At 46.0% G+C, this 26,466-nt stretch overlaps 1 protein-coding gene across 1 annotated transcript; it reads left to right on the forward strand.

The window, feature by feature from the left end:
• Positions 1-2,173: 2,173 nt before the first annotated feature.
• PRLHR (prolactin releasing hormone receptor) lies at positions 2,174-18,110 on the forward strand. The gene is made up of 2 exons (XM_007173172.2): positions 2,174-2,251; positions 16,992-18,110. The coding sequence occupies exon 2, from the start codon at positions 16,998-17,000 to the stop codon at positions 18,108-18,110; it is 1,113 nt and encodes a 370-aa protein (XP_007173234.1). The 5' UTR covers positions 2,174-2,251; positions 16,992-16,997.
• The last annotated feature ends 8,356 nt before the right edge of the window (positions 18,111-26,466 follow it).

The following is a 26,466-nucleotide window of genomic DNA, read 5'->3' on the forward strand; positions in this document are numbered from 1 at the left end:
AGGCTGGCTCCAGGTCAGACTGAGTGTTAAGTAAATAAGTGAGATCGTGGGACAACCATCTCCTTTAACTCACACCCTGTTCTTCCACTAATCGTCCTCCTCTTCCTCATAATTATTATTAATGTTGTCCAACAGGTGTTCATTTTCTTGGTAACTACCCCTCACAGTGAGTCAGGCTGGGCTTGCAGCCAGAAAACCCCCCTCCCACATTTTTCTCTGAAATTGCCACCAGCCTGAGGAAAAGATTGTCTACCCTAGAACTGGGGGCCTTGAAAAGTAATATGCCTCTCCACGTTTGTGTTCCCTTATCTTTGAGTGGGAAGAAACAAAACTGAGATCTGACCTCATTTGAAAATGAGTGTTTGTGCTACTGGTATTTTAAAATTGTTTAGGAAGCATTGGTTTTTAAAATTAATTAATTAATTTATTTTTTGGCTGCATTGGGTCTTCGTTGCTGTGCGCGGGCTTTTTGTAGTTGCGGCGAGTTGCGGTGTGCGGGCTTAGTTGCTCCGCGGCATGTGGGATCTTCCCGGACCAGGGCTTGAACAAGTGTCCCCTGCATTGGCAGGCAGGTTCCTAACCACTGCACCACCAGAGAAGTCCCAGAAGCATTGGTCTTTTTACACAGTTTGGCAGTAGTCTTAAAGTGTGTAGAATGTGCTCGATACCAGTTTTATGTTAATCCCAGCAACGCCATGTCTTGATGGCTTGAATCTGTGTGTGCCCACCGTACTTACACATTTTCCTTTTTAATTAAATCACATCATGGCATCTTTGGAGATCTCCAGGGCACGTTCTATGACTTAATTAGATTTTTATTTAACCACAGAAAAGAAAAGCATATTATGTTTCCAGACAGTGTTTTCACCTGAACTTGAGAGTATTTCCCATTGTGGTCTAGAATCAGAGTGTGCTTTCAACCACGCTCTCAACCTGCTTATATTATTCTGATTTTTGTTGCTCAAGGTACACGTCAAAATTAGCCTTTAAATACTGGTTTAATCTCTGTCATAATTACATTGCTCTTCACCCCTGAGGCTTTATTTCTTGATTGTGTGCTAAAAAGCAACAAGGCTTCAGGAAATAAAGATACATCTAGTTAAAATTTTTGAAAGAATCCCATGATAGTAGAAGGCGTTATGCGTGGATTGAGTTAGACGGAGGTGGCTGACTGTTTGGGCAGGTGGCTGACACTGGCACTGAGATGCTCCAGCCGGGTGGATCTGGCCTTGAGCAGATGGGCTGGGCTCTTAAGGGAAGATGGGGAGAATTCTAGAAACCGAGCTTCGAGTTTCTGCCCCTCTCACACTCTTCATCTGTAAACTGGATAGTTGGAGCTAATATTTACTGAGTGCTTACTCTGTGCCAGGTGCTATTCTAAGCACTTGAGTCATTCAATCTTCTGAGATGGGTACAAAAATTACTATGTCCATTTTAGAGACAGGAAAACTGAGGCCACCTAGAGATTAAGTAACAGCCCATAGTCACATAGCTGGTCTGTAGTGGAGCCTCTATTTGACCTCAGCAGTCTGGCTCCATAATCTACACTCTTAACCCCAAACTGTACAGCATGAGAGCAGTTATCCTTTCAATTTATGAAGGAATTAAATGAGGGATTTTAAAAAAAAATTAATTGATTTTATTTATTTTTGGCAGCATTGGGTCTTCGTTGCTGCACGCAGGCTTTCTCTAGTTTCTCTTTAAATGTCTCAGGGAAAGCAAAGCCCACCTGCTCTCTGCTCCAGGTTGGACTCCTCCCCAGTAGTGTGTTTCAGCTCAAAGGCCATTTTCAGTGAAAAAAAAAAAAAGGAAGGTGAACAGACCTTGTACAAATCCATTCTTTCTCCTGTAAAGTCAATGCTCTGCCTTCGAGGAATCGAAGGAAAAAAGGCAAAGGTCAAATTTATAAAGCAGACAAGATCCTGTCTCACTCTATCTCCAGGCAGAACTTTTTTTCTTGTCTCATCCCCACTGGCTGGAACCAACATCGTGTCTTACCGGTCTGCTCCTGTTCACGCTGCTTCAGCTGATTTGGGAAGTTGTCAGTCTCCTTCGTCTGCATGTAACTTAACCAGAACCTACCACATGCCGTGGGGAGCGGAAGGATGAATCATCGTCCCTGGCTGGTCTCACGGGGGCAATCAGCCCAACAAATGAAACCCGGGGGAAGGAGAAAGCAGCGCGTGCAAGCGAGAGCGGGACCCAGAACTGGTGGGGCAGCTGGAGCTGCAGGAGTTGGGAAGAGGAAGAGGTCAGTGTGGGCTTGAAATGGGGAAAAGTGGTCCATTTTTTCTTGGTTTTATAAAATAAACAGGATTTTAGAAGATAAACATGGTTGAGGATGCCCTTACTTATGGGATGGGGCGGGGGACGGAGCAGGGCACAGCCCAGGCAAAGGCGGTGAGTTGGGAGTGAACAAACTTGGCCTCTGAGCACAGCTCATTTTCTCTATTTTTATTACTGTGTCTGCACAGCCAGCGTGGTTTTCAATTTTGAATGAAGAGACAGATCAGAAAGTTCTGGAAAACCAGATGAATTGGTTCCTCTTTCAGGTGGTCATTAGTGTCACGAGAACTCCCTCCACCCGGAGGAAAAAGCACTGAGTGTGAGTTCCAGAGAGCTGGGGCATGGCCTCGCTGTGCTACTGAGTGGCTGGGCAACCTTGGCCTGTCCTCAGTCTCCTCACCTGTAAAAACCCCTTTTACCCTGAATTCCATGTTTGTCTTTTTTCCTGGGCTCATTGGGAAGCACCTGGGTGCCCTGGATGGCTTTTGCGGTACCAGAGCTTGGTTGAGTGGAGCCGGTGACCCAGGGACATGGTGCTTTCAGCAGTGAGGCACAAAATGCTGTGTGGGCTCTGCAGCGGGTGAGACATTTCCGTTCAAAAGACCAGGACAAAGTCAGGGGAAACTCTAAACAGTTCCGGTCTTTTCAGGGCCTGATTATTGGCCTGAGCTACATAGAGGGGTTTTCCTAAATGGTACTGGTGTATCTGCTCAGATGCAGAATGAGGGATATGATTCTGAGAACCCAACTGTGAAGGCAAGATGGAGAAGCTTCTAGCACAGTGCTTCTCAAACTGAAACGTGCACACCGATCACCTGGGACCTTGTTAAAATGCAATTCCGATTCGGGAGGTCTGGGGTGGGGCCTGAGATTCTAATTCTAACAAATCGCAAGTGAGGCTGCCACTGCTGGTGCATGGACCACACTTTTGAGTAGCAAAGCCTCCAAAATAGTTAAATCCATGTCTGACAGATCAGTAAATAGAACTGAAAAAAATAAAACAAAGAAATGAAAGCAAGAAGGTCTCAAGTCCTAATGTTTTCCCAGGATTGTCAGCTGCTTGAGCATTTGATTTATGGCAGGACAGTTTCTAGGAAAACATCTTATTGCCTTGTGTCCTGTGTGTTTTCTGTTTTTTGGTAATGAGGAGACTTGCATAGGAAATATCTCAGGGACCTCTCCAACTATGTTTAATTTTGTGGGTTTGATTTAAGGGAAAAAAGCCCAGCATATCCCTTAAGTGTGTTTTTGAAATTTGTGATATGAAAGGGAAGTAGCTGGGAGAACAGTAGATGGACTATTACGATTGTTAAAAAATCTTGCATGCAAAAGCATGATCGTAACCGGCAGAGCCTTCACACGACCAGAAAACGCATGAAGAGTGAGAATGAATACGTAATTCTTTTGATTGGATCTGGTGAATCATGAGAATCAAACAAAACGCAACTTCCTAAACTCTGAAGCCTGCAGCAATTACACAGGTTGACTTTCCTCATGCTGCTTATGTCTTGAGAGCTGAAATGTTGTGAGGGGTACACATGGACTAAATTATTTTCTTCAGAGAATCTTCCCTCAGGGAAGTTCGACTCCAAGGGCCTAAGGTTATTTCCTAGATTTGTAAGAAGGCCAGTGTGTGGAGAGGAAAACTAAAGTGAAGCTGTAAAAGGATGTCCAGGTGCATTGGCTAGAAGGTAGACCATCTTTCATTAAGGAGGAACCAGGGACAAGTGGTGTCATCCAGATGTGTGGACAGATAATGTCATCCAGGTGTGTGCAGACAAGTGAGTGATGGCATCCAGGTGTGTAGATAGTTGACATGACTCTCTCAGGACCACAGACTTGGGCTCCTGGACTATCAGAACTTGTGGAGACCTTTGGGATTGTCTAGTTCTCCTTCTCCAACCTGCTTTACCGATGAGGACACGGAGATCCCGAGTTGGGTAGGGCTTGCTCTGGGTGACTCCGGTAGTTATTTTCAGTGCGGGAATTTGCACCCAGTGTCCTGATTCGTGGGTCCAGGAACATAAGGCTTTCCTCTTATATCTCTTCAAGCTGTCTGCTCCTCCTCATCCCAGCTCACTCCTACAAAATCCTGGCTGGTGATGGTCCCTCCACCTGGTCCATCCACCAGGACTCCACCCGGTCCAGGGGTCCACTGGCTGAGATTTTGGCCTCAGACATTTTATTCGTCACAGGGTTATGAGCTTCAGTGATGTACCCCACGGGTGCCTCATTTCAACAACATATTAAAATAGAGGTCCCTCTGCTGAGCCCAGAACCAAGTGGAAAGCAGTACCTTACTTAGGCCAATGCGTGCACTTTACACAGCTCCTGCCGGCTGAGCCAATGTTCCCCCAACCATGCCCCCGCCCCAGGAGAATTTGTCCTTCCCAGCAGCCATCGTGAGGCCCTGGTTGGCCATGGGCTGTAGGAAGGGGAACATGCAGGAAAAACCAGGTTGGGGTGTTTGGGGGTTTTCCCAACATCCATGAAAAATGCTGCATTTCCTTTCCACCCTCACCTGGCCATTATAAGAACTCATGCTGTAGTTAATAAGCTGTTACAATTCATGAAGCAAAAGAGAGTCCCCTGCAGTGCTGATAAGTTTGAGTTGGGTCATATCTTGTGACTTATAAATTTCCCTTTGCTGAATGGCCCCTTGGAGAAATCTCTCTAGGAAGGCATATGGGAACATGTTTATTTTATTTTATTTTACTTTAATTTCTCTGAATTTGAATCTCGAGTTTTTGCAAAATAATGAATATAGAGCACTATAAGAATATGTTGGTCAGCTAGAAAACATCATCACTGACAAGGTGCCTTATTCTCAACCCAAATATAAGTATATGGAATCTTTTTTCCAGCGTCATTGAGATATAACTGACATATAGCCTTGTGTAAGTTTAAGGTGCACAACTAGTTGATTTGATATACTTCTATATCGCAAAATGATTACCACTATAGTGTTAGCTAACGCCTCCATCACGTCACATAATTACCCTTTCTTTTTTGTGGTGAGAACAAATTTAAGATTTAGCCTCTTATTGACTGTCAAGTATATAATGCAGTATTATTAACTATAATCACCATGCTGTACATCAGACACCCAGAATTTATTCATCTTATAGCTGGAAGTTTGTACTCTTTGACCAACATCTGGAACATCTTTATTATCTTTATTATAGTGAGGTTTGTAATAACAAAAAGTGGCAAACCACCTAAATGTCCATCAGTACTTTTCTCCGGGTTCAGATATATGCATGTAAATGCACAGAGAAAGGACAGGTATAACCTCTGAGGGAGAGAGTGGGATTTTAGGCTTCTCTGTTTTATGTCTGTTAAACAGGGGAATGTGTTCAGATGCTACTTATGTCATTAAAAGTAACTTGAAAAAGATGTGATATAGAGAAACCACCGAGCTAGTACAATACAATTGTCTTCCAGTATCTGTCATATAAGGAGAGTGTGAGGGCTGAAATCCACTGTTGGGCTTCTGTGGCAGAAAGCCAGGCTGCATTTGGCAGCTGCTTCATCAAGTTTGGGGAAGTAGGGAGCCAGGATTACTAATGGCAGATTGTAGGGCAGTGGTTCTCACAATTGAGTGTGCATCAGAAGAACCCGCAGTACTTGTGATAGCTTCTTTTTCCCAGGTCTCACCATCAACAATTCTGATTTAATGGGTCTGTCTTTTGGTCCATCAATCTGCATTTTTTGTTTGTTTTTGTTTTTTGGCCCTGCCTCTGGGCTTGCGGGATCTTAGTTCCCCGACCAGGGGTCAAACCCTGGCCCAAGGCAGTGAAAGTGCTGAGTCCTAACCACTGGACCACCAGGGAATTCCCGCAATCTGCATTTTTAATAAGGGCCAGAGTTGATTCTGATGAAGGTAGTCTTTGGGAGGAGAATAATACATTTCTGTTCTTCCACCTTTGCTGAGACACTGCTCATGATGTCCTCACAGATGAAAGCCAGGGCTGTTTCCCTGGTGACAAGGACCCACTTGCTAAGATAAAACACAGGGAAGGTACACCCATCCTAGACATTCTAACTGCTAGACTGCCATCCCTAAAAGCTGTGTGTGTGTGTGCGCGCGGGCGAGCACACATGAACAATGCACTTGAAAAACACTGCGAGGACCATAGCAGTTCTGTGCTTTGTCTAAAAAAAAAAACAAGAAGGGGCCATCACGTTAGATAGCAACACCAGAATGAACTTTGATATGTGTACGTAATAATTCGGAGGTGGACGGCAGTTAGGCTCATCACTGTGTTTTGTCAGGAGACATATATTAATGGAAACCCGAATGAGGGGCTTCTGTAAGGTCATGGTTTCCATGTAAATGTGACCACAAAGAGCCCTTCACCGCTAAATGGCACAATGCAGATGCGAGATGATTTTTACCATCCATAAAAGCCATTTCTAGTCAATAATGAAATGGGATAGGAATCAAAATGGGAAAGCAAATTGTCTTGTCCCTGCCTTAGGAAAAGAATGTAATAGAAATGGCTTTCAAGTGTTTTGTTTTGGTCTCCATGTTTATCCATCTATCTATCTATCTATCTATCATTTATCTATCTATCTATCAATGCACTTGTATATATTTTCTACTTCTAATAGACTAGGATTAGGTATGCCATCCATGTTGCTAATATCTGGCTATTGGTAAGAGTCCAATCAAAAGTTGAAAAATAAAATGGGCTGAGATCCTGACTTGGGCAGGTTGGCCAAGCCTTATGTCTTTTAAGGGGGTTTTTGTACAGAGTGTCACTAAAGAAGGTGGCCTGACTGTGTCCTGGATCTTCAGGAATTCAGTGAAGTCCAGGGATGGTTGCAGTGAGACTGCCTGTGGCAAGAGACCCTAGATAAGTCAAGGGCAGGTACTACAGCTGCCCTAGAATGTCTCAGAGAGTTCAGGTCCAGCAACTCAGCCAGCCTGGACCTCCCCCCAGCCCTGGATAATCACATCAAAAATAGGCAGCCCCGGCAGCATCCGTCATGGACCTCTTGGGATATTGTTAAAGACATACATTTCAAAGACATACACGATCAGAGGGAGGAGGAAGGAGCTGTGCCATGAGCAGCCTCACCCAGGGCTCCACACCAGGGCCTGCTAGGGATGCAGGGATCACTGGGAGCACCTCCCCTGGGAAGAGATGATGCTGAGCGGCGGCTGGGGAAAGAAGGGGGATGGATTCCTGACACAAAGCTTCAGCCTGAAGAACATTTTGATAATTAGAAAGACATAGTGAACACTCACTTCTTGTTCATTTCCTGCCACCTGAACACTTAACCTTCATAATGGGCCCTAAGTTGTTGTGTATGTTTGACATAAACATAAGAAGGGGGACAGGTTTAAGCAACCTGTGCAATGTTGATATGGTTGAGTAACAAATGTTGTGAACACTTTGAAGACTCTTGTGCATTAAAATAAATATGATCTATAAGGGTAAACACAGTTCTAATTTACTAAAGCAATTAGTAAATTTCCCAGTGAGCATTCATGTCCCCCTTTCACAGCAGGTGGTGGTAGTAGCATTTATCATGATCATACAGCATAGTGATTTTTGTAGACTTCTCTCTTACTAGACTGCAAAATTCTAGACAATGTTTTCCTTTTCTTGGGGTCTCTGATTCCTCTTGCAATATCTCACCCTGGGCTTTGCATGCCTGGTAAACAAGGATGAAATGAAGGAAAGCCTTTAGACTAAAAACTAGCAAATTCTTCTCATTACAAAGACTATCTTCCAAAGTAACATTCAAGTGAAAGAGTTGGAATTGCACGCCAGAAACCTCTTGACAAGAGGTGGTGACATAAGGCAGGACAAAGGGTTCCCCCAAAGTAGCCCCCATCACTGTGAGCCAGCTGTGTGCCAGTTTGTTCACACGTATTGGATCTTCTCAACGTTCTTCAGAGATGGGCATTATTATGAATTTCTTATATTTTCCAAAACTGGGATTCTTCTGGGATTAGGACAAGGCAGCGCCGTTACACAAGCCCGAGAGCTGTATGCTTTTCCTTATTTGGTCTTTGAGACCATTTCTGTCCTCCTATTGGCAATCAACTTGTGCTTATCGTAGGGATTTCTTTTTGTCTTAAACATCATCTTTCTCCATTTGCCCTGTTGCTATTTTAAGAAGCAGTAAGAGGACAATCTGAGAAAATTCAATGTTTTTGAAACACAACTCTGCGGTCTTGCTGTCTGAAGAGAGCCAACTACGAAGGCTAGTAGCACTCCCAAGCCAGAGTACTTTGGGAATTTTAAAAGTGCTGTATTGGTGTAGGGCACTGCTTCGCAACCAGGGGTGATTTTGTCTCCTATCCCCACCCCAGGGGATATTTGGTAATGCTAGAAACGTTTTTGGTTGTTGCAACTAGGTGTGTGTACAACTGGCATCTAGAGGGAAGAGGCCTGGGATGCTGCTAAACATCTCATAATGTAAAGGACAGCCTCCCACGACACAGGATTTATCCTGTCCAAAATGTCACTAGTGCCGAGCGTGAGAAACCCTGGTATAAGGTGTTGCTACATTTCTTATATCTTTGGAAGCTGTTTTCTGGGGGGAGTTTTTCTCATAAAGTGGGGCACAGTTATTACATATATTAGGGTAAACTAAATTAACATGCTCTAAAATATACATAATACTTTTACATCCTTAATTCTCTCATGTCTTTATCTGACATTTTCATTCAAAATGATGGAGAAGCAGGGTAGCAAATTAAGAGAGCATATGGATCTCCTCATAGCTTTTGGTCTTTAAAATTGGTGTTGAAGACTGATAATAGGGTAGAGTGAATATTTGTTATAACTCATGGCTGGTTGTCATCTGCTCTTGTTTGGAGAAATTCCTTATCATCTTCCATCAAAGTGGAAGTCAGAACCCAAATTCCCAGCATATTTTTTTTTTTAATTTTATTTATTTATTTATTTATTTATTTATTTATTTTTGGCTGTGTTGGGTCTTCGTTTCTGTGCGAGGGCTTTCTCTAGTTGTGGCAAGTGGGGGCCACTCTTCATCGCGGTGCGCGGGCCTCTCACTATTGCAGCCTCTCCTGTTGCGGAGCACAGGCTCCAGACGCGCAGGCTCAGTAATTGTGGCTCACGGGCCCAGCTGCTTTGCGGCATGTGGGATCTTCCCAGACCAGGGCTCGAACCTGTGTCCCCTGCATTAACAGGCAGATTCTCAACCACTGTGCCACGAGGGAAGCCCCCCCAGCATATTTTGCAATTAGAACTAAGGTATGAGATCCAGGCTCTGCCCCTCAGATACACCTGAGTGAAACTTTCATTTAGAAATGAGGGACCTGGACCTCCCTCATGGTCCAGTGGCTAAGACTCTGTGCTCCCAGTGCAGGGGAAGCAATCCCTGGTCGGGGAACTGGAGCCCGCATGCCTCAACTAAAAGATCCCGCATGCTGAAACGAGGATCCCACATGCTGCAACTAAGACCCGGGGCAGCCAAATAAATAAATAAATATTAAAAAAAAAAAAAAAAGAAATGCGGGACCTGAGGACACCTAAGGAAATGGGGGCCCCATTTTGTTGGGACACAGTGGCTGCAGAGGTGCCTGGCTTTGGGGAACAGTGATGGCTGCAAGATGGAGTTCCTGATGCAAAATGGCATTGGTGGAGGCGACAGCAGTGGCAGCAACTTTGCATGTGGGGTGGAGATTTCTTCATCAAGGATGGTTTTGGAAGCTGGGTCTTGAGGCTGATCCCGCAGTCCTCTCGGCAGTTACAGGGGTGAGCTGCCATTCTCTTCTACTTAAACCAGCCAGAGTGGGTTCTGTTGTTTGCAAGGAAGAGCTCTAACTGATGCACGAGGTTTATCAGTGGTGAAGTTCTTTAAAACCTAGAGTCCTTTAAAAAGTCTCCTTTCATCTAGTAACGTTGTGCCTATTCAGTCTAGAACCAAAGACTGAAGGTCCTCCTTTCTTTCCAGGCTCTAGGTGCGGGGCTTTAGAACTTGTGGGAGCAGGGAAAAGACCGGGCAGAGCGAGACCACGTAAGGCAGCTCTTCCCTGAGGGAACTGGAAGGCTTCACATTCTGGGCCTAGAAGAGGTTAAAAGAGAACAGGAAGGATTGAGGGCACCTGCCCCACTCCAGCCAAGAGCAAGCAGATTAACATTTGGTTTGCTGTGACAGAAGATTGGCTTAGAGAATACTTTTATGTTTTATTTTAGCATATTGATCACCTTTTCAATGTGTGTTGGAGGTGGGGAGCTTTGTGTTTGAAAACATCTTTTGTGTTTATTTCATTAAGTGTTTGGATACTGAAGAAACTTGTCCAGAGATGGGTGTAGGAATAGACCAGCCAGGATTGATGCAAATGTGCCCATCAATATAGAGTGCTTGTGTGCACCTCTTTATTCTTAATACCCTGACTGCTAACTCAATGTATTATTTCCTTATTTCTAGCTGAGTGGGTAATTCATGTATAAACCATTATGAAAAAAAAAAAAGGAAAAAGAAATTAGAGAAACAGCTCTAATGAAATATGTAAATCTGAAAAGAATTGGAAATCAAGACTCCCAGAGATAGCTAATTTACTAAAGCCACAGGGCTTTTCAGTTTTAACATTGGGTTTTTTAGAGTAGCAGCACCCTGAGATTATTTTCATAGTTCCTTCTGCTAGCTGACTCTGTTTCTAGAAAATTCTGCCCTAGACTGTGAGCTCTTTGAGGGCAGGGAGTGTGTCATACTCACTCATCTTTCACTCAATGCACCTTGTCCAGGACTTGTCACATATAGATGAATCACAAACAGCTGTTGAATTAGCAGGTTTTATCATTCCCTTTTCTCACGTGGCAGGGAAGTTTCCTACCACACCCCAACTCCTCATGTTACTCTGGGGGTTACCCACTCCTTTCCTGGGGAGATAGCCTAACTTCTGGATCGGTGAAGGTAGAGAAAAGACAAGACTTTGTTAGTCTGGTTATAAAATTATGTAATTAGCAGGAATCTACACTGTAAAAGGAAAGTGTAGTTGACTTGTAGATGTTCTACTCTGAGACCTTGCCAGCAAGGATCACCACTGGCATCTAGTGATTCCCTGGGACCCGTCCAAAGTCTGCCCGAAATAAGTATGGCCTGACAGGTGACGAGTGAGAAAAATAAAGGGCTGCCTTACCCAATCCTCTGAACTCCACGTGTGTGTGGTGAGATCATCTAATAGTAAGTTTTCTCTCTAGTAAGTTTCTGTGCCTTCTCACCCTTCCAGAGCTAAGAGCGTGGTCAAGAGCTTTCACACAAGGTTGACTAGAGAAAGCCCAGAGGTTGCCTAGGTATCCAGGCCCAAGAGTGGGGGCCCACAATGGGGCCCAGATTAAAATGAGACATGCAAGATGTATGCCCTGCATGCTACTTCAGAGATGACTCTGGGTTAGAGAACACGAGGCCATTTGCGGCTCCCTTCTGAGTTTTTTTTTTTTTGGCAGCGCAGCGTGGCATGCGGGATCTTATTTCCCCAACCAGGGATTGAACCCGGCGCCCCTGCAGTGGAAGGGTGGAGTCTTAACCACTGGACCACCAGGGAATTCCCTCCCTTTTGATTTTTGATGGGGTGAGAAGAAAAGTCCAACCAAAGAAAGATGATTTCTGGTCAGAATAATAGCATTGAAGCCTCCACTCTGTGTTTGGGCAAAGCTGAATTGAAGAGTTAAAAAACAAGTAGTGTGTGTGTGACAGAGCTGGAAGCAATAATTAGTATGTCTGGAGTATGAGATGAAATAAAGCATTTTCCCAAAGTCGTCTAAGGGAAGCATATGGGGTTTTCTTCGTGTTTGTTTGTGATGCCGTGTCCATTCTCACACTGCCTGTCACTGGCTATCCTCTCCCGTAGGTGCCCAGCCTGCCACACTGAGTTGGCTCAGTCTGAGAAGCCAGGGGGTGCCTGGCTTTTGCAACACACACAGGGCAGGCTTAGAAGACAAAACTCATGTCTGGGGGAGCATCTATTCTGTCATTGCCTGGACTTAAGTTTCAAAAACTGCTCTCTCCTCCCTAGTAATTAAAAATATGACCTCTAGTGGTTTCTCATAAGTTTGGGCTAATTACCATGTATCAGCATGCACTTAGCTGTCATAAAATCTTCAGAGCCCTTAAGCAGTTTTCTCAGACTCCTAACTGCAGTCTTTACCTCTGTTGTCTCTGTCTTCTGTTCTCTACGTCCTGTTGCCTATTGTCCTCATAAAGCATAATACCACCTCCTGAAGTTCATACAGCCCAAGGTTTTGTCTCCTGCATGGGCTATAAGCAAGGGACATTTATTTGGGTGAGGCATAAAGATCTGTTTATTTATTTATTTTTAAAATTTTATTTATTTATTTTTATTTTTGGCTGCGTTGGGTCTTTGTTGCTGCGCCCGGGCTTTCTCTAGTTACGGCAAGCGGGGGCTGTTCTTCGTTTCAGTGCACGGGCTTCTCATTGCAGCGGATTCTCTTGTTGCGGAGCACAGGCTCTAGGCACGCGGGCTTCAGTAGTTGTGGCTCACGGGCTCTAGAGCGCAGGCTCAGTAGTTGTGGCGCATGGGCTTAGTTGCTCTGCGGCATGTGGGATCTTCCCGGACCAGGGCTTGAACCCATGTCCCCTGCATGTGGGATCTTCCCATACCAGGGCTCGAACCCATGTCCCCTGCATTGGCAGGCGGATTCTTAATCACTGCACCACCAGGGAAGTTCCTAAAGATCTGTTTAGCTTAAATACAATAAAGGTAGAGTTGTAACCAAATTTGTTAGAGCTTCCTGTAATAAACCACTGTGGGGGAGGGGTTCCCTATATTTATTCAACCCCATCAGAACCTACTTGTATTTTTCAGTGCATCTGTCATGGATTCAGAGGCAGTAAAGTACAGTAGTGGAGTGTTTGCTTGCAGAATCAGGCAAATCTAAGTTGAGATTCCAGCCCCACTGCTTAATAGTTGTGCCATTATGGTTAGTTACTTAGCCTTGAAGTACCACTTTCCTCATTTGTAAAATAAGCATAATAATAGTTTTGAGGGGAATTTCCTGGCAGTCCAGTGGTTAGGACTCCACACTTTGACTGCCGAGGGCCTGGGTTCAATCCCTGGTTGGGGAGCTAAGATCCCACAAGCCCTGTGGCGCAGCCAAAAACAACACAATAGTTTTGAGGGGATCAAATGCGATAATGTGTGTGAAGTACTTAGCACAGTGCCTGGCATGTAAAATGCCCTCAATAAATGGGGGCTATTTTTATCCATTCAATCAAAAGGGACATTTATTTGGTATCTGCTGAGTTCAGGCATGTTGTAGGTACACAAATGCTTCAAGACATTGGCTCTTGCCTGTAAAGAGTTTACATCATGGTTGGTGGAGGCTCCGGAGGAAACACTTTCAGAATTTCAAAGGTAGAATGTAATAAAGGACAGAAATATCATGAAAGGGAAAAGGCTTTGAAGACAGGGTAATCTTTGAGTTGGGCCCCGTAGGATGTGAAGAATGTAAGTTGCGTGGGGATGAAGCAACCAGTATTCTAGAGAAAGGGAATAAACCCCAAGAGAGATGTTGGATAGTGAGGACATGTCTGTGTCCAACAGTCTAGTGTGGCCTGAATATAAGGATTGAGACAGAGGTGGGAAGACAGACCAAAAAAAAAAAAAAAAGAGGGAGGATCAGAATGGGGGGCATGGGATTGGAAATGCCATGCTAAAGGCTCTGGTCTTTGTTTGATGGGCTATTGAAGACTTTGGGGGTAGAGGAGGTAATACAGTCCTGTAGTTTGCTATTTACTATGTGAAGTACTATCTTTCCTTCATTTGTCCTAAAAGTCTTTTGTTTATTCATGATCTCTCAGGTTTCTGGAGCACTCTTAGTACAGGAAAGTCTGAACATTAGTATGGTTTAATTGTGATGTCCTAGCTGAGAGGGACACTAGCCTTAACTCCAGTGAGGACCAGAGAGAATAGAGATCTAAAATGGGCTATTCTATTCTGAGATGTTCACTTTCTTTCCATCTTGCAAAAGCTCAAAACATTGAAACCCTTACCAGATTTTATCAGGAGCTTGGCAAATGATCAACTTTCTTCTCTGGAGGGTACCCCAATATTGAACTTTCAAATACTGACATTTACATGGCCTCTAGTTGTTGATAAGTTTGTCTTGTTACTATTTTTAATATTATATAATCAATGATATTGACTAGAGTGATGGCTCTAGTTATAGGCCTAACTGCACATCCCGAATCCTTTTCAACTATGTTACCACAATTTCCTCTGCTAAAGATATTTTTCTTAAAGAATTCTTTTTTTAAAAAAATTTATTTATTTCATTTTTGGCTGTGTTGGGTCTTCGTTGCTGCGGGCAGGCTTTCTCTCGTTGCAGCGAGCGGGGGCTACTCTTCGTTGCGCTGTGCAGGCTTCTCATTGCGGTGGCTTCTCTTGTTGCAGAGCACGGGCTCTAGGCGCGCGGGCTTCAGTAGTTGCAGCTCGCCGGCTCGGTAGCTGTGGCTCACGGGCTCTAGAGCGCAGGCTCAGTAGTTGTGGCACACAGGCTTAGTTGCTCCGTGGCATGTGGGATCTTCCCGGCCCAGGGCAAGAACCCGTGACCCCTGCATTGGCAGGTGGATTCTTAACCACTGCGCCACTGTTAAAGATATTTTGAAGCAAAAGAGTGCCTCTGCTCTTGGGTACATATAACCCTGTTGGTGAACATGATGAGAAAAATCACTGGGTAAGGGATTAGGCAGGCACAGATTGTATTTTATTTTGAGGTTTTTTTTTTTAATATCATACTTGCTTTAGCTAAAGTGATTATAACCCAGAACACGTGGGTTTAGAATAAATACAGGTGCATAATATTGGATTGCTTTTGTTCCAATGTTGACTTTTCTCCCTGTATGAGTGAATCACTTAAATTTGGAGAGTAGAATCATTTTACTTCTTTCCAGCCTAACTGGAATATCTGCAGCCAGAAGACAAAGTACAAGGGCTTATGAGAGAGGGCACACTGAAGCTCCATCCTCTGGGAAAAGGAAAGAAAATGTGAAGGGAGGAGATAGCTTCAAAGGAGGGAGGCTACAAAGTCTCCTTCCTGCCTTCCCCAACTTGGTCCAGGTTAAATTTACATTTCAATGATGACTTAATACTACTAAAGATTGTATGTAACTTTTAAGTTTTTCAGATGTTTGTTATCCTGGTAGAAATTCTGCATATCTGTGTGTGTGTGTGTGTGCATGTGTGGTGAGGCGGCCTAAGGGTGTTTATTTAAGGAAGGAGAGGGTAGGGTCTCAGAACTGACATTCCTTACTGGTATTGTCAGGCAGATACGGATTAGAGCTTGGTAGCCCAGAAAGAGGGAGAGAAAAAGGGAGTAGCAGGGAGCAGGTACTGAAGTGTGCCTGTCTAAGGTAAATGGTACGAAGGCTGCATTTTCTGACCCAAGGAGATAAAAGACAGCGGCGTCCTTGGCATTATGTGCGGTGACCCGTAGCAGGAGAACAAGTCACCACCCTCCGACCCCCAGAGACCCCGGCCCATCTTCCTCCATTCCGCCCTACAGCTCTTGAAGTCTGCAGCTCCGACCCAGGAAGCAGGCGGCGAGGCAGCTCTTTGAACCAGGCCAGGGACCAGGTTCCTTCTCCAAATGCATAGGACACAGAGACGGGCTGCACTCCCTAATCGTCCGCTGGCAGGCACTCAACGCGCGGCGCAGCCCGGGCCGTGGGAGCTGTCCGTGGTGCTGAACACTTTCTTGGGCTTGGTCGGACCCGCGACTCTCGAATCGCGTCGCCAGTCTAGGCGGAGGGAGGGCTCAGTGGGTCCCGGGGAGCGCGGGCGCCCGAAAGCCTGCGGCGAGCTCCAAGCTCTAAGATTCAGATCCCTGACAGAAGCCCCTGTGCGACTCTGTTAGCGCAAGCCAGGACTCCACGCAGGATCCAGCGCTTGAGGGCGAGTCCCTCATCTTTCCCCTGCATCCCGTCGTGGATCTCAACTCCCACCCACTTCCTCCCCTGCGCCTTCTTTGTTCAAACAGCACCAGGTCCTGCCGAGAGCCCGGGTCTTCACGCCCGTCCTCTCCCTAGTCCACTGCGCTCTCCTCCAGAGCGGGACTCTCCCAGGGCGCAGCAAGCTGCCGCAGCAGAGGGTCTCCCTCGCCCCTGCGGCCCAGGTTTCCGGCCGCTCCTTCCTCTTCGGTTTCTATTCTCCCCACACTATCCACTCCTCTAGTTCTCTTAAGCACCGAGTCGGGAGGTGCGTGCTCCGCCCCTATTTTCCGTACAAGGGCACGATGGAGTGGGGGGCGGGGCGGAGGGGAGGCGCCGCGAGCCCACTGGGAACGCTTGAATCTCTTCAGCTCCGCGGAGAAGCGGAGAAGCCTGCACGGCCGTCTTGGGTGGAGAACCTCTAGGGACAGCTAGAATTCTCCCCCTCGTTCCCCGGAGCGCTTTTCCATCCGCCAAGCCCCAGTCACCAGGTAGGACTGTGCTCCTGGATCTGGCCTGTGGGGACTGCGAGGGCTCTAAATAGAGTAGAAGGCATTTAAATAGCCTGTGCACATCTAACTCATAGATTTAATTTTACAGAGGTAGGGGTGACGACACTTTAAATTTTGTTGTTATTTATTGTGGCCAGTCATTCCAGAGAAATATTTGGGTCACTGAAGTGTGTGTGTGTGTGTGTTGGGGGGCGCAGCTGGTGTAGGAGGGGGCGGAGAGAGAATGGGAAGTGACGGACTTTGATTCTCTTTGGACAGGTGGCCATGGCCTCATTGCCGACTCAGGGTCCCGGGGCCCCTGACTTGTTTTCTGGGCTGCTGCCGGCGGCTTCAACGCCGGCCAACCAGAGCTCCGAAGCCTTGGTGGGCAACGGGTCGGCGGCTGGTCCGGGCGCTCAGGCCATCACGCCATTCCAGAGCCTGCAGCTGGTGCATCAGCTGAAGGGGGTGATTGTGCTGCTCTACAGCATCGTGGTGGTCGTGGGGCTGGTGGGCAACTGCCTGCTGGTGCTGGTGATCGCACGGGTGCGTCGGCTGCACAACGTGACCAACTTCCTGATCGGTAACCTGGCCTTGTCGGATGTGCTCATGTGCACCGCCTGCGTGCCGCTCACGCTGGCCTACGCTTTCGAGCCACGCGGCTGGGTGTTCGGCGGCGGCCTGTGCCACCTGGTCTTCTTCTTGCAGCCCGTCACCGTCTATGTGTCTGTGTTCACGCTCACCACTATCGCGGTAGACCGCTACGTCGTGCTGGTGCACCCTCTGCGCCGGCGCATCTCGCTGCGCCTCAGCGCCTACGCGGTGCTGGCCATCTGGGCGCTGTCCGCGGTGCTGGCGCTGCCGGCCGCCCTGCACACCTACCACGTCGAGCTCAAGCCACACCGCGTGCGCCTCTGCGAGGAGTTCTGGGGGTCCCAGGAGCGCCAACGCCAGCTCTACGCTTGGGGGCTGCTGCTCGTCACCTATCTGCTCCCCCTGCTGGTCATCCTCCTGTCTTACGTCCGGGTGTCGGTGAAGCTCCGCAACCGCGTGGTGCCGGGCTGCGTGACCCCGAGCCAAGCGGACTGGGATCGCGCGCGCCGCCGCCGCACCTTCTGCCTGCTGGTGGTGGTGGTGGTGGTGTTCGCCGTCTGCTGGCTGCCCCTGCACGTCTTCAACCTGCTGCGGGATCTCGACCCGCGCGCCATAGACCCCTATGCCTTCGGGTTAGTGCAGCTGCTGTGCCACTGGCTCGCCATGAGCTCGGCCTGCTACAACCCCTTCATCTACGCCTGGCTGCACGACAGCTTCCGCGAGGAGCTACGCAAGCTGTTGCTCACCTGGCCCCGCAAGATCGCGCCGCGCGGCCAGAGCATGACAGTCAGCGTGGTCATCTGATGCCACTGCGCCAGGCCTTGGGGAGCTCCATGTCCGCTTGTCTCCGAGGATGTCCACCCGAGGCCGGACTGGAGAGCTTCTTCCAGAGCTAAGCTGATGCTAAGCCAAGAAGGGGCAAAGCTTCCAGACCAGCCTTCTTGTCCAGCTGTCTTTCCTTGTCCTGTGTCTTTGTAAAATGCCAAGTGGGCTTTGTTGAGAGTCTTGTGCTTTGCTTGGAGGAGGCCGGGGAGAGGAAAAGAGGGTTTGTTATATCCTCCGTTTGCCCTTGAAGGCCAAACAAAGCTCTTTCTCCTGGTTCAGAACAGTATTGCAGAACCGTAGCTGTCTTCCTTGCTTTCTCTTCTGCTTGCTCAATGGGGAGATGAAGGAACAATGAACAGGGGGGTTAAAATGGCTTTGTTGGGGTTGGTAAAGCTTTTCAGGTTGCCTTTTAAAAGGGGCGCAGCCGAGATACAATTGCTTAGTCAATTTGAACCCATTAATTTCTGGGATTCCAGGGAAATATGTACTACAAATCTACATCTAGGATTTCAGCATTTCCTGAATAAGACCTTTATATGCCAAAGGGGTTTTAATTTTAAATCCACTTGAATTTATAGTACAAAAACACTTAGAAACCACCTTTCAAGAGGTTTTGCTACTGTTTTCCCTCCTCCTTATCTCCCAATTTCTATTTGAAAATGATGAGATGAATTAGTTGATGAAGATATAGATAAATAGGGATAAAGAGGAAAAGGTTCAAGTCGTTTAAGGGGCTATATAACTGCATAGGACAGACATCCTATCCGTGTGCATGTTTGTATATACACACCCAGTGTTTGTCACAAGGCAGGCACTCAAATATTTGGTTTTCTGGATACTCAGTGTAAGCTGTGTGTCATAGCATGCTCTTTCACGATCTCGCAACAGATCAACAGCTGTCAACTGACTGCTCAGCACCTGCTCTGTGGTGACACACTTGGAACACGATCAACTCAGAATATAAGGACTGGGAGAAGCTTATTTAAATCCAGAACAGAAAAATAAACTGCCACCTACAGGATGCACAGATCAAACACTGAATTCCTTTCAGGGTGAAGGGAAGAGGTGAAGACTATTGGGCCATGATACCAGGCTGCTAATCCTTACCTTAACCTCCCAAGAGCTCTTTAAATGAGGAGAAGAGCCCTGGGACAAGGGTTTCTACACTGATGTTGGAATAATTATAGTGGCAGTGAAGGCAGGAGTCTTGGGAAATGATACATGATATGCAGCTGTCAGATTAGCCCTTGTGGCATATAAACCATGGACTGGTGTCTGCAGCCATTCAGTTACCAACTGGAAGATTCCAGTACTACTCCAGCACTAAACAGCAGAAGCAGTGTTTTCCCATCTCTCCCCTTCTCTTACTCTCAATGAGCTCATTCACTCGTTAAAATGTGCCCTGAAAGGAAGGGAAAGAGGGGGTGATTTGGGGATGACAAGGATTATATCCTATTACTCTGATGTCAGTAACCACAATGGAAGAGGGGCTCCATTCATTGCTGGGCTAGTTAGCAATATGAGTCTTTAGTACTTATATGACTAGACTTTTCACAGCATGGGGAAGGGCAGGAAAAGGCTGGAGAAAGGAAAAGGCAGGTGAACTTGGGAGATGCCATTACCTCTGGCAATGGCGCTAAAACTAACTTTCAGCTTCGTCTGTGGATTTAGAGAACAAAGAGCCTGTGCTCTAATAATGTGGCCCACGCACATTATTGATGTCACTCCCCCGCCCCAAATGAGCTCATCTCCCAGCATCCCAGGGACTGGTTCCTGTGCTTCCAGCAGCTCTGCTGTTTGGGAGACTCAAGGCTAGACATTTCCTGTTTCCTCAGATCATTCTTTGGATGGGTATGTGTGGAGACGGGAGGGATTGGGGGAAGGGGTGGAAGTAGGTGGGGGAGGAATCTGATTAATTGTGGTCTCTTCACTGGAGGGTTTAAGTCACTGGTTCTCAGCCTTGGCTGTTCTAGAATTACCTGGGGAGCTTTCAGAAACCATCAGTGCCTAGGTCCTACCTATCCCCAGAGAGTCCAATTGATTTGAGATGGGGAGTGGGCATCAGCATTTTTCAAAGCACTTCAGGTGACTTTAACATGCATCCAAGGTTAAATGCCTTAAGAATTATTCTCTTTCTAATGAACCTCAGAAACATCTGAATGAAGCTTTGGGAATACTTGATTAGCCTTTAGACAATACCTGGTGGAGCACATAGAGGTAAATCCTATAATCAGAATATATAGGTATCCATTCAACGGTTTCCTTACACATCTACATGTAAGGCTCTGTATGAGTCCAATCAGTTTTTGTTTTTTTGAAAGTATTGTCATTCAATTTTAGGTCAATGGCATTATAAAGTTATACACCATGAATTATTCCAAATCCTGGTTGCTGGCATGTTAAAAAAATTGAAATGTTCCCTGATAGTTTGATTTAAGTCAACCGTGAGAGGAAAGCGTCCCCATTAATTACTAGAAAAGCTCCCAGCAGTTTCTATCATGCCTATAACTTAAGTTAAAAAAAAATTTTTTTTTAACATTTATGTGGACTTTATGGAGAGCCTAAAGAGGCTGGAGAATTGTGTATATAGACATCTTTACAAATTATGCAAATTGGCAACTGAACAGCAACTAATTAATTCTTACCCTATCTGAAATCTATTTGGGACTTGTCTGACTACAAAGCAAACTGATCAAACAAATCTCTCAGAAGTGAGTCCTAGAGAAATCCACAGAGGGTTGAGGTAGAACTTTCAATTTAATATAGTAGTTCATTTTAGTTAATACCAAGTATCCAGCCCTTTTCCTGCAAGGAGTCATAAAGCTGGGAATGGAGCCAGCCTGGTACTTGACACTGGCCCTTTCTGAGGCTGATGGGAGGTTCTGTACTCCTCTTTGCAAGTGTTGTCACGAAGTCTTACTTTTGGCAGTCAACCAAAAGATTTATCTCACTAAATCGGCTGGGGGCTGTTTCAATATGTGTTGGCCACAGTTACCTGGAAATAGCAACTGTGAGAGATGCTAAGGTAACAATACCAATTGATGTAACGTTCCTGAATTTTTGTTCTTGTGGATTTTCAGTCTTCTCTTCTACTGGGGGTGCTAAGTTCCAGGTTTATTTCCTCAGGTAGGCTAGTTCACCACCTCTGTCCTGTGGCTTGCATTCCTGAACACCTAGTAGTCTGGCAAATATAAGGCACAGAGCTGACATCAAGGGGACCCAGGCAAGAGTGTGGCTAGATCTGGGAGTGAACCCAGGGTCCATCCCCCCCCCCAGATGAGAGGTTAGGAGCACCTTTATTCCCCAAGGTAAGTCCCTGATTGATTTCCCTTCAGGCACTGATGTCTTTGTTATGTGCATAAGATGTATCTGTGGCTGACTCACTGTGTGAAGCTCTTCAGGCTGGGGCTTGTACTGTGTTTCACACATTGTGGGTTCTCAATAAACATTAAATCAGTAGAACAGTCTCCAGCCGTGGGATTAATAAACTAAGCCAGCTACACACACAGTGTAACCACACAACCTTAGGATGGCCAGGATCAAAGCAAGGATAAATCATGCCAAGGAAAACATGCGACTCAATCTAAATTTGTCAATTCCAGCTAATTCCAAGAATGAACTGTTCATTTGGGGCCTGCGACCCCCTGGCCCCAATCTAAGTAGTGATAGCATTTCTGTACGTGGCACCAAGCTCTGTGTTCTCCAAGACTGCAGGTGTCTAAATCCGATGGTCCATCAGAGGGAGAGTGGAGAATTTCATGCTTAATTTCTATATCATCATAAATCTGAATCATTATTTAAATGTTAGCATTTAATCTACCACTTCCACCTACGACTTGAGAAATTTAAAAACATTCAACACGTGGGTCTATAAACAAAATTTAATCATCTACATTCCAAAACCTTCACGATAACATCATAAACAGAATTTTCTGGTACATCTAAACTAAGACTTAAGAATGGATTATGCATACCTTTCCAGGGATTTTTTTTTTTGCAAAGTGAGAGAAGACAGTATACAGATGTTGAAAATGTAAAATATTTATTTGGATGGATGAAAGTTGCAATCTTGATTTGTTAAAAGACTGTACATTCCCAGTCAGTCTTTGGAAGTAGAAAGCCTTATTTTGAAAATTGAACGTGTACACTTCTAACAGGTTTTGAATTGTTCTTCTCTGTTTTCCGAGTCAATTCCTCTTCATTTCCCACTGTTTCTATGCTGCCTTTTTTTAGTTCTATTTTTCCTTATCGTCTATAAATACCTCTGATCTGAAGCTCCCTCCACCCCAGTGAAGGGGAGGTGGTGGGATTCAAGCGTCTATTTTCTGGTGAATCATGTTGGGGAGACACCCTGGCTAATCCCCTTGCGGAGGGCAGGCTGCAACAAATGAGGCAAGGGCAGCTGCTTGTTGAATTTCCTGCCCACTGTGGGGTCTTGGAGCTAATACAATTAATATTTCACAGACAAGCGCCAGGCAAAGGTGGATAACAGGAGTTTGCACAGAATCTCCGCAGGGCCCCAGACATGATAAATCTCATGCAGAGCTTTCAAGAGGGCCCTAATAACGAAAGGTCAAATGTGTTTCATTTTGATGTTTGGGGCTATAGCAAGGAAACCTGAGCCAGAAAAAGCAAAGGACAGTCTCCTCTTTATATATATATATTTTTAAAATTTTTATTTATTTTTCATTTATGGCTGTCTTGGGTCTTCTTTGCTGTGCACGGGCTTTCTCTAGTTGCAGCAAGCGGGGGCTACTCTTCATTTTGGTGTGCGGGCTTCTCATTGCAGTGACCTCTCGTTGCAGAGCATGGGCTCTAGGCGCGCGGGCTTCAGTAGTTGTGGCACACGGGCTCAGTAGTTGTGGCTCGTGGGCTCTAGAGCGCAGGCTCAGTAGTTGTGGCACACGGGCTTCGTTGCTTCGCGGCATGTGGGATCTTCCCGGACCAGGGCTCGAACCCATGTCCTCTGCATTGGCAGGAGGATTCTTAACCACTGCGCCACCAGGGAAGCCCGAGAATGGTTTTATCTGACCTGCACCACAGCACCTGGAGGTGAGTAGGACAGGGGTTATCCTCATTAGTGAAGGCAGCAAGGGAAGTGACTCACCTGGTCCAAGGTGAGCAGTGGGGACCTGGGATTCAAATCCAGATCCCCTGGTTCCAAGTTAGGCCCTCACCCACCACGCCATGCTGCCCTTAACGGTTTAGAAGGCCTGGTGGAGGATCACGCCTCCCTTTGCCTCTGCCTTCAGCCAGCCACGGCACTTCTCAGAATCACTGCACAGCTCTTAGAAAACACAGGGGCCCGGTCCCTACTTGAGACCTACTGTATTAGAGCCTCTTGGTGTGGAACCATATATTTAAAAAATGGTGTTTGGGAATCAGTTAAAGAAAAGTGTTGCTCTGGTAGACGTGTTAAAAAGAAAAAATCTTGCTAGGAAACACATCCCTCTGTTGTCGAACTGAAATTTGTAGTCAATCGGCTGAGATCGGGGAGGGTGCTTCTCAGGTGCCTTGAACATGTGAGGTACTGTCTCCTTTGATTATTTTCTGCGTCCAACTTCTAGCAAGAAATGAGGACTCTATCAGGGCGAAGGCAGCCCCACAGGGGCGTCAGTGCACCTGTGTTTTCTCCAGGTCCCTCGGAGCTCCAGGTGGGCCTGGGGAGGTGCCCACAGCGGGCGCTCAGGTCCTGCCGCCCTGGGTATGCCAAGCAGCAGGCGTGGTGGCAGTCGTGTCCTTCCGTGAGATTCCCACTCTGTGCCAAGCTCACCGCAGCCCTGCAAGGCTGGCATTGCTTGTCCCAGTTTTACAGGTGAAGAAACTAAAGCTCAGAGAAGTCATTTACCCAAAGTCGGTGAGTGGCACTGGCATTGAATCCATGCCTGTCTGGTTCCAAAGCCCCTTCCTGTCACATTGTCCTGCACCACACAAGTGACATGATAATGACAAATAACAGTATGATAATAATAACTATTGCTACATTTTATGGAAAGTTTTCTTTGTGCCAGGTAGCCTAGAATTTTATAGCTAGATAGTAACACCGTGAGACAGGAGGCATGAAAATCCCCACCTCCTGATGGAAGGAGCTACAGGGTGTTCATGGCCATTTGCAATCTACCTACTCCGCATTTTATAGGGCAGGAAAGTAAGTCCCAGAGAGGCTAGGTAGCTCGTCCAAGATCACACGGCTTGTCAGTCAGTCACAAAGCTGAGACTCAAACTCAGGCAGACTGCTCCAAAGCCCGGATTCTTTCCTCACTAAACTGTGCTCGCTCTCAAGAAGCAGGTGTTTCCCGACAGGGTGACAGGTTGTCCTGAACATGCTCTCTCTCTGCCCCCGTTAGCGCTGTGTTTGCCATATTCTCTTTTTTTCAGTTTTTATTGGAGTATAGTAGCTGGTTTACAATGTTGTGTTAGTTTCAGGTGTGCAGCAAAGTGAATCAGTTATACATATACATATATCCACTCTTTTTTAGATTATTTTCCCATATAGGCCATTAGAGTATTGAGTAGAGTTTCCTGTGCTATACAGTAGGTCCTTTTTAGTTCTCTATTTTATGTATAATAGTGTGTATATGTCAATCCCAATCTCCCAGTTTATCCCTCCCCCACTTCCCCCCAGTAACCATAAGTTTGTTTTCTACGTCTTGTGACTCTATTTCTGTTTTATAAAAGTTCATTTGCACCATTTTTTAAGATTCCACATATAAGCGATATCATATGATATTTGTCTTTCTCTGTCTGACTTACTTCACTCAGTATGACAATCTCTAGGTCCATCCATGTTGCTCCAAGTTTGCAGTATTCTTTGACACTCAGATAACTGTTCTCTTGTTGTGCAGAGGCTGGCTTTGAGACAAAGCCCAAACCCACAGTGGGTCTTCCAAGCAAACTCATGCCCTCTTTGGATGCTGACCAAGTGAGGTCTGAAATTTTATCATGGGATGGAATTCCCTTGTTTCCTTCCTCCCTTCCTTCCTCCCTCCCTTCCTTCCTTCCTTCCTTCCTTTCTCCCTTCCTCCCTCCCTCCCTCCCTTCCATCCTTCCCGCCTGCCTACAAACATTTATTGCCCATATTTTTGTTCTTCTGATACTGGTGATTTTCTACTTGGATGCAAGGATGGAGGTTGCTTTGGCTGCTTGAATGGGTGCCCTACTAAATACAAAAGTACAAGAGCAATTTGTCAGGCCATTACTACTCAGGTGCTCAGTATGCTAATCAAGAGGTAATGACACTCTGGGACTGTAGCTGAAGCCTGAATAGAAAACAGCCTTCCTGGATTAAGAGAGGAAAGATCGTGGCAAGGAAGTATTTGTTCATTTCTCATGCTTATTGTCAAGGCAGTTCAGACCTGTGCCTTAATGAATCCATTCATTAAGGGTGATTTTGTTTTGAGTGCATTTAATACTCACAAAGCATACTCATCACCCTTTCCCCCAGTCAGCACACCTGCTCAGAGAACAGTAGCTTGTTATGCTCTCTTTCAACAGCAAACCAGACTCAGTGAACAGGCCAAGTGCCTGATACCCACAGCAGATGAAAGAGACCCTAAAAGCGGCACGCATAGCCTTACACATCATGGGAACAAGGCCTGTCTCTGGATTTGATTGCAAGCTCTCACTCTGGGACAGTCCAAGAACTTCCCACATTACAGAACTCTGGCTACAGCTGTGCTAGCTGTGACTTGGAAAAGACTGAGGGTCGCCCACTGGCTGGTAGTGCTGCAAAAGAAAATACCCTATTCCAGTGGGCGAGAGGCTCTGAAACACATGTAGAGTCCAAGACCGTGAGAGGGACCCCGAGGGAGCATCTGGGCTCATCCCTGCCTTTAACAGTTAAGGTAACTGAAGTCCAGAGAGGGTGTGGGGCTTTTCCCAGGCCACACAGCCTGTGTTGGTGGCACAGCGGGGATATACTTCAGTGATTCTTTTTCAATTCTGTTAAAAAAGTTTTTTTCTGATTTTATAAATAATACAAAAATCTTATGGTTAAACAATACAAAAAAGTATAAAGAAGAAATGGAAACATATTAGTGATTTCTTAAGCTCTATAAGCATGTCACTGAGTTTATGCAGAATCAGGCTTATTTCAGACACATGAAGAATAAAGTAGCCAATGGGAATAGAGCAACTGGCAGGCAATTGAATAGCTAATATCCACTGATTTAAAAAAAAATTATTTATTTATTTGGTTGCGCTGGGTCTTAGTTGCAGCATGCATGTGGGATCTAGTTCCCTGACCAGGGATTGAACCCGTGTCCCCTGCATTGGGAGCACGGAGTGTTATCCACTGTGCCACCAGGGAAGTCCTAATATCCACTGATTGATGGGT

The sequence above is a fragment of the Balaenoptera acutorostrata genome, chromosome 16 (assembly GCF_949987535.1).
Source record: "Balaenoptera acutorostrata chromosome 16, mBalAcu1.1, whole genome shotgun sequence".
NCBI lineage: Eukaryota > Metazoa > Chordata > Mammalia > Artiodactyla > Balaenopteridae > Balaenoptera > Balaenoptera acutorostrata.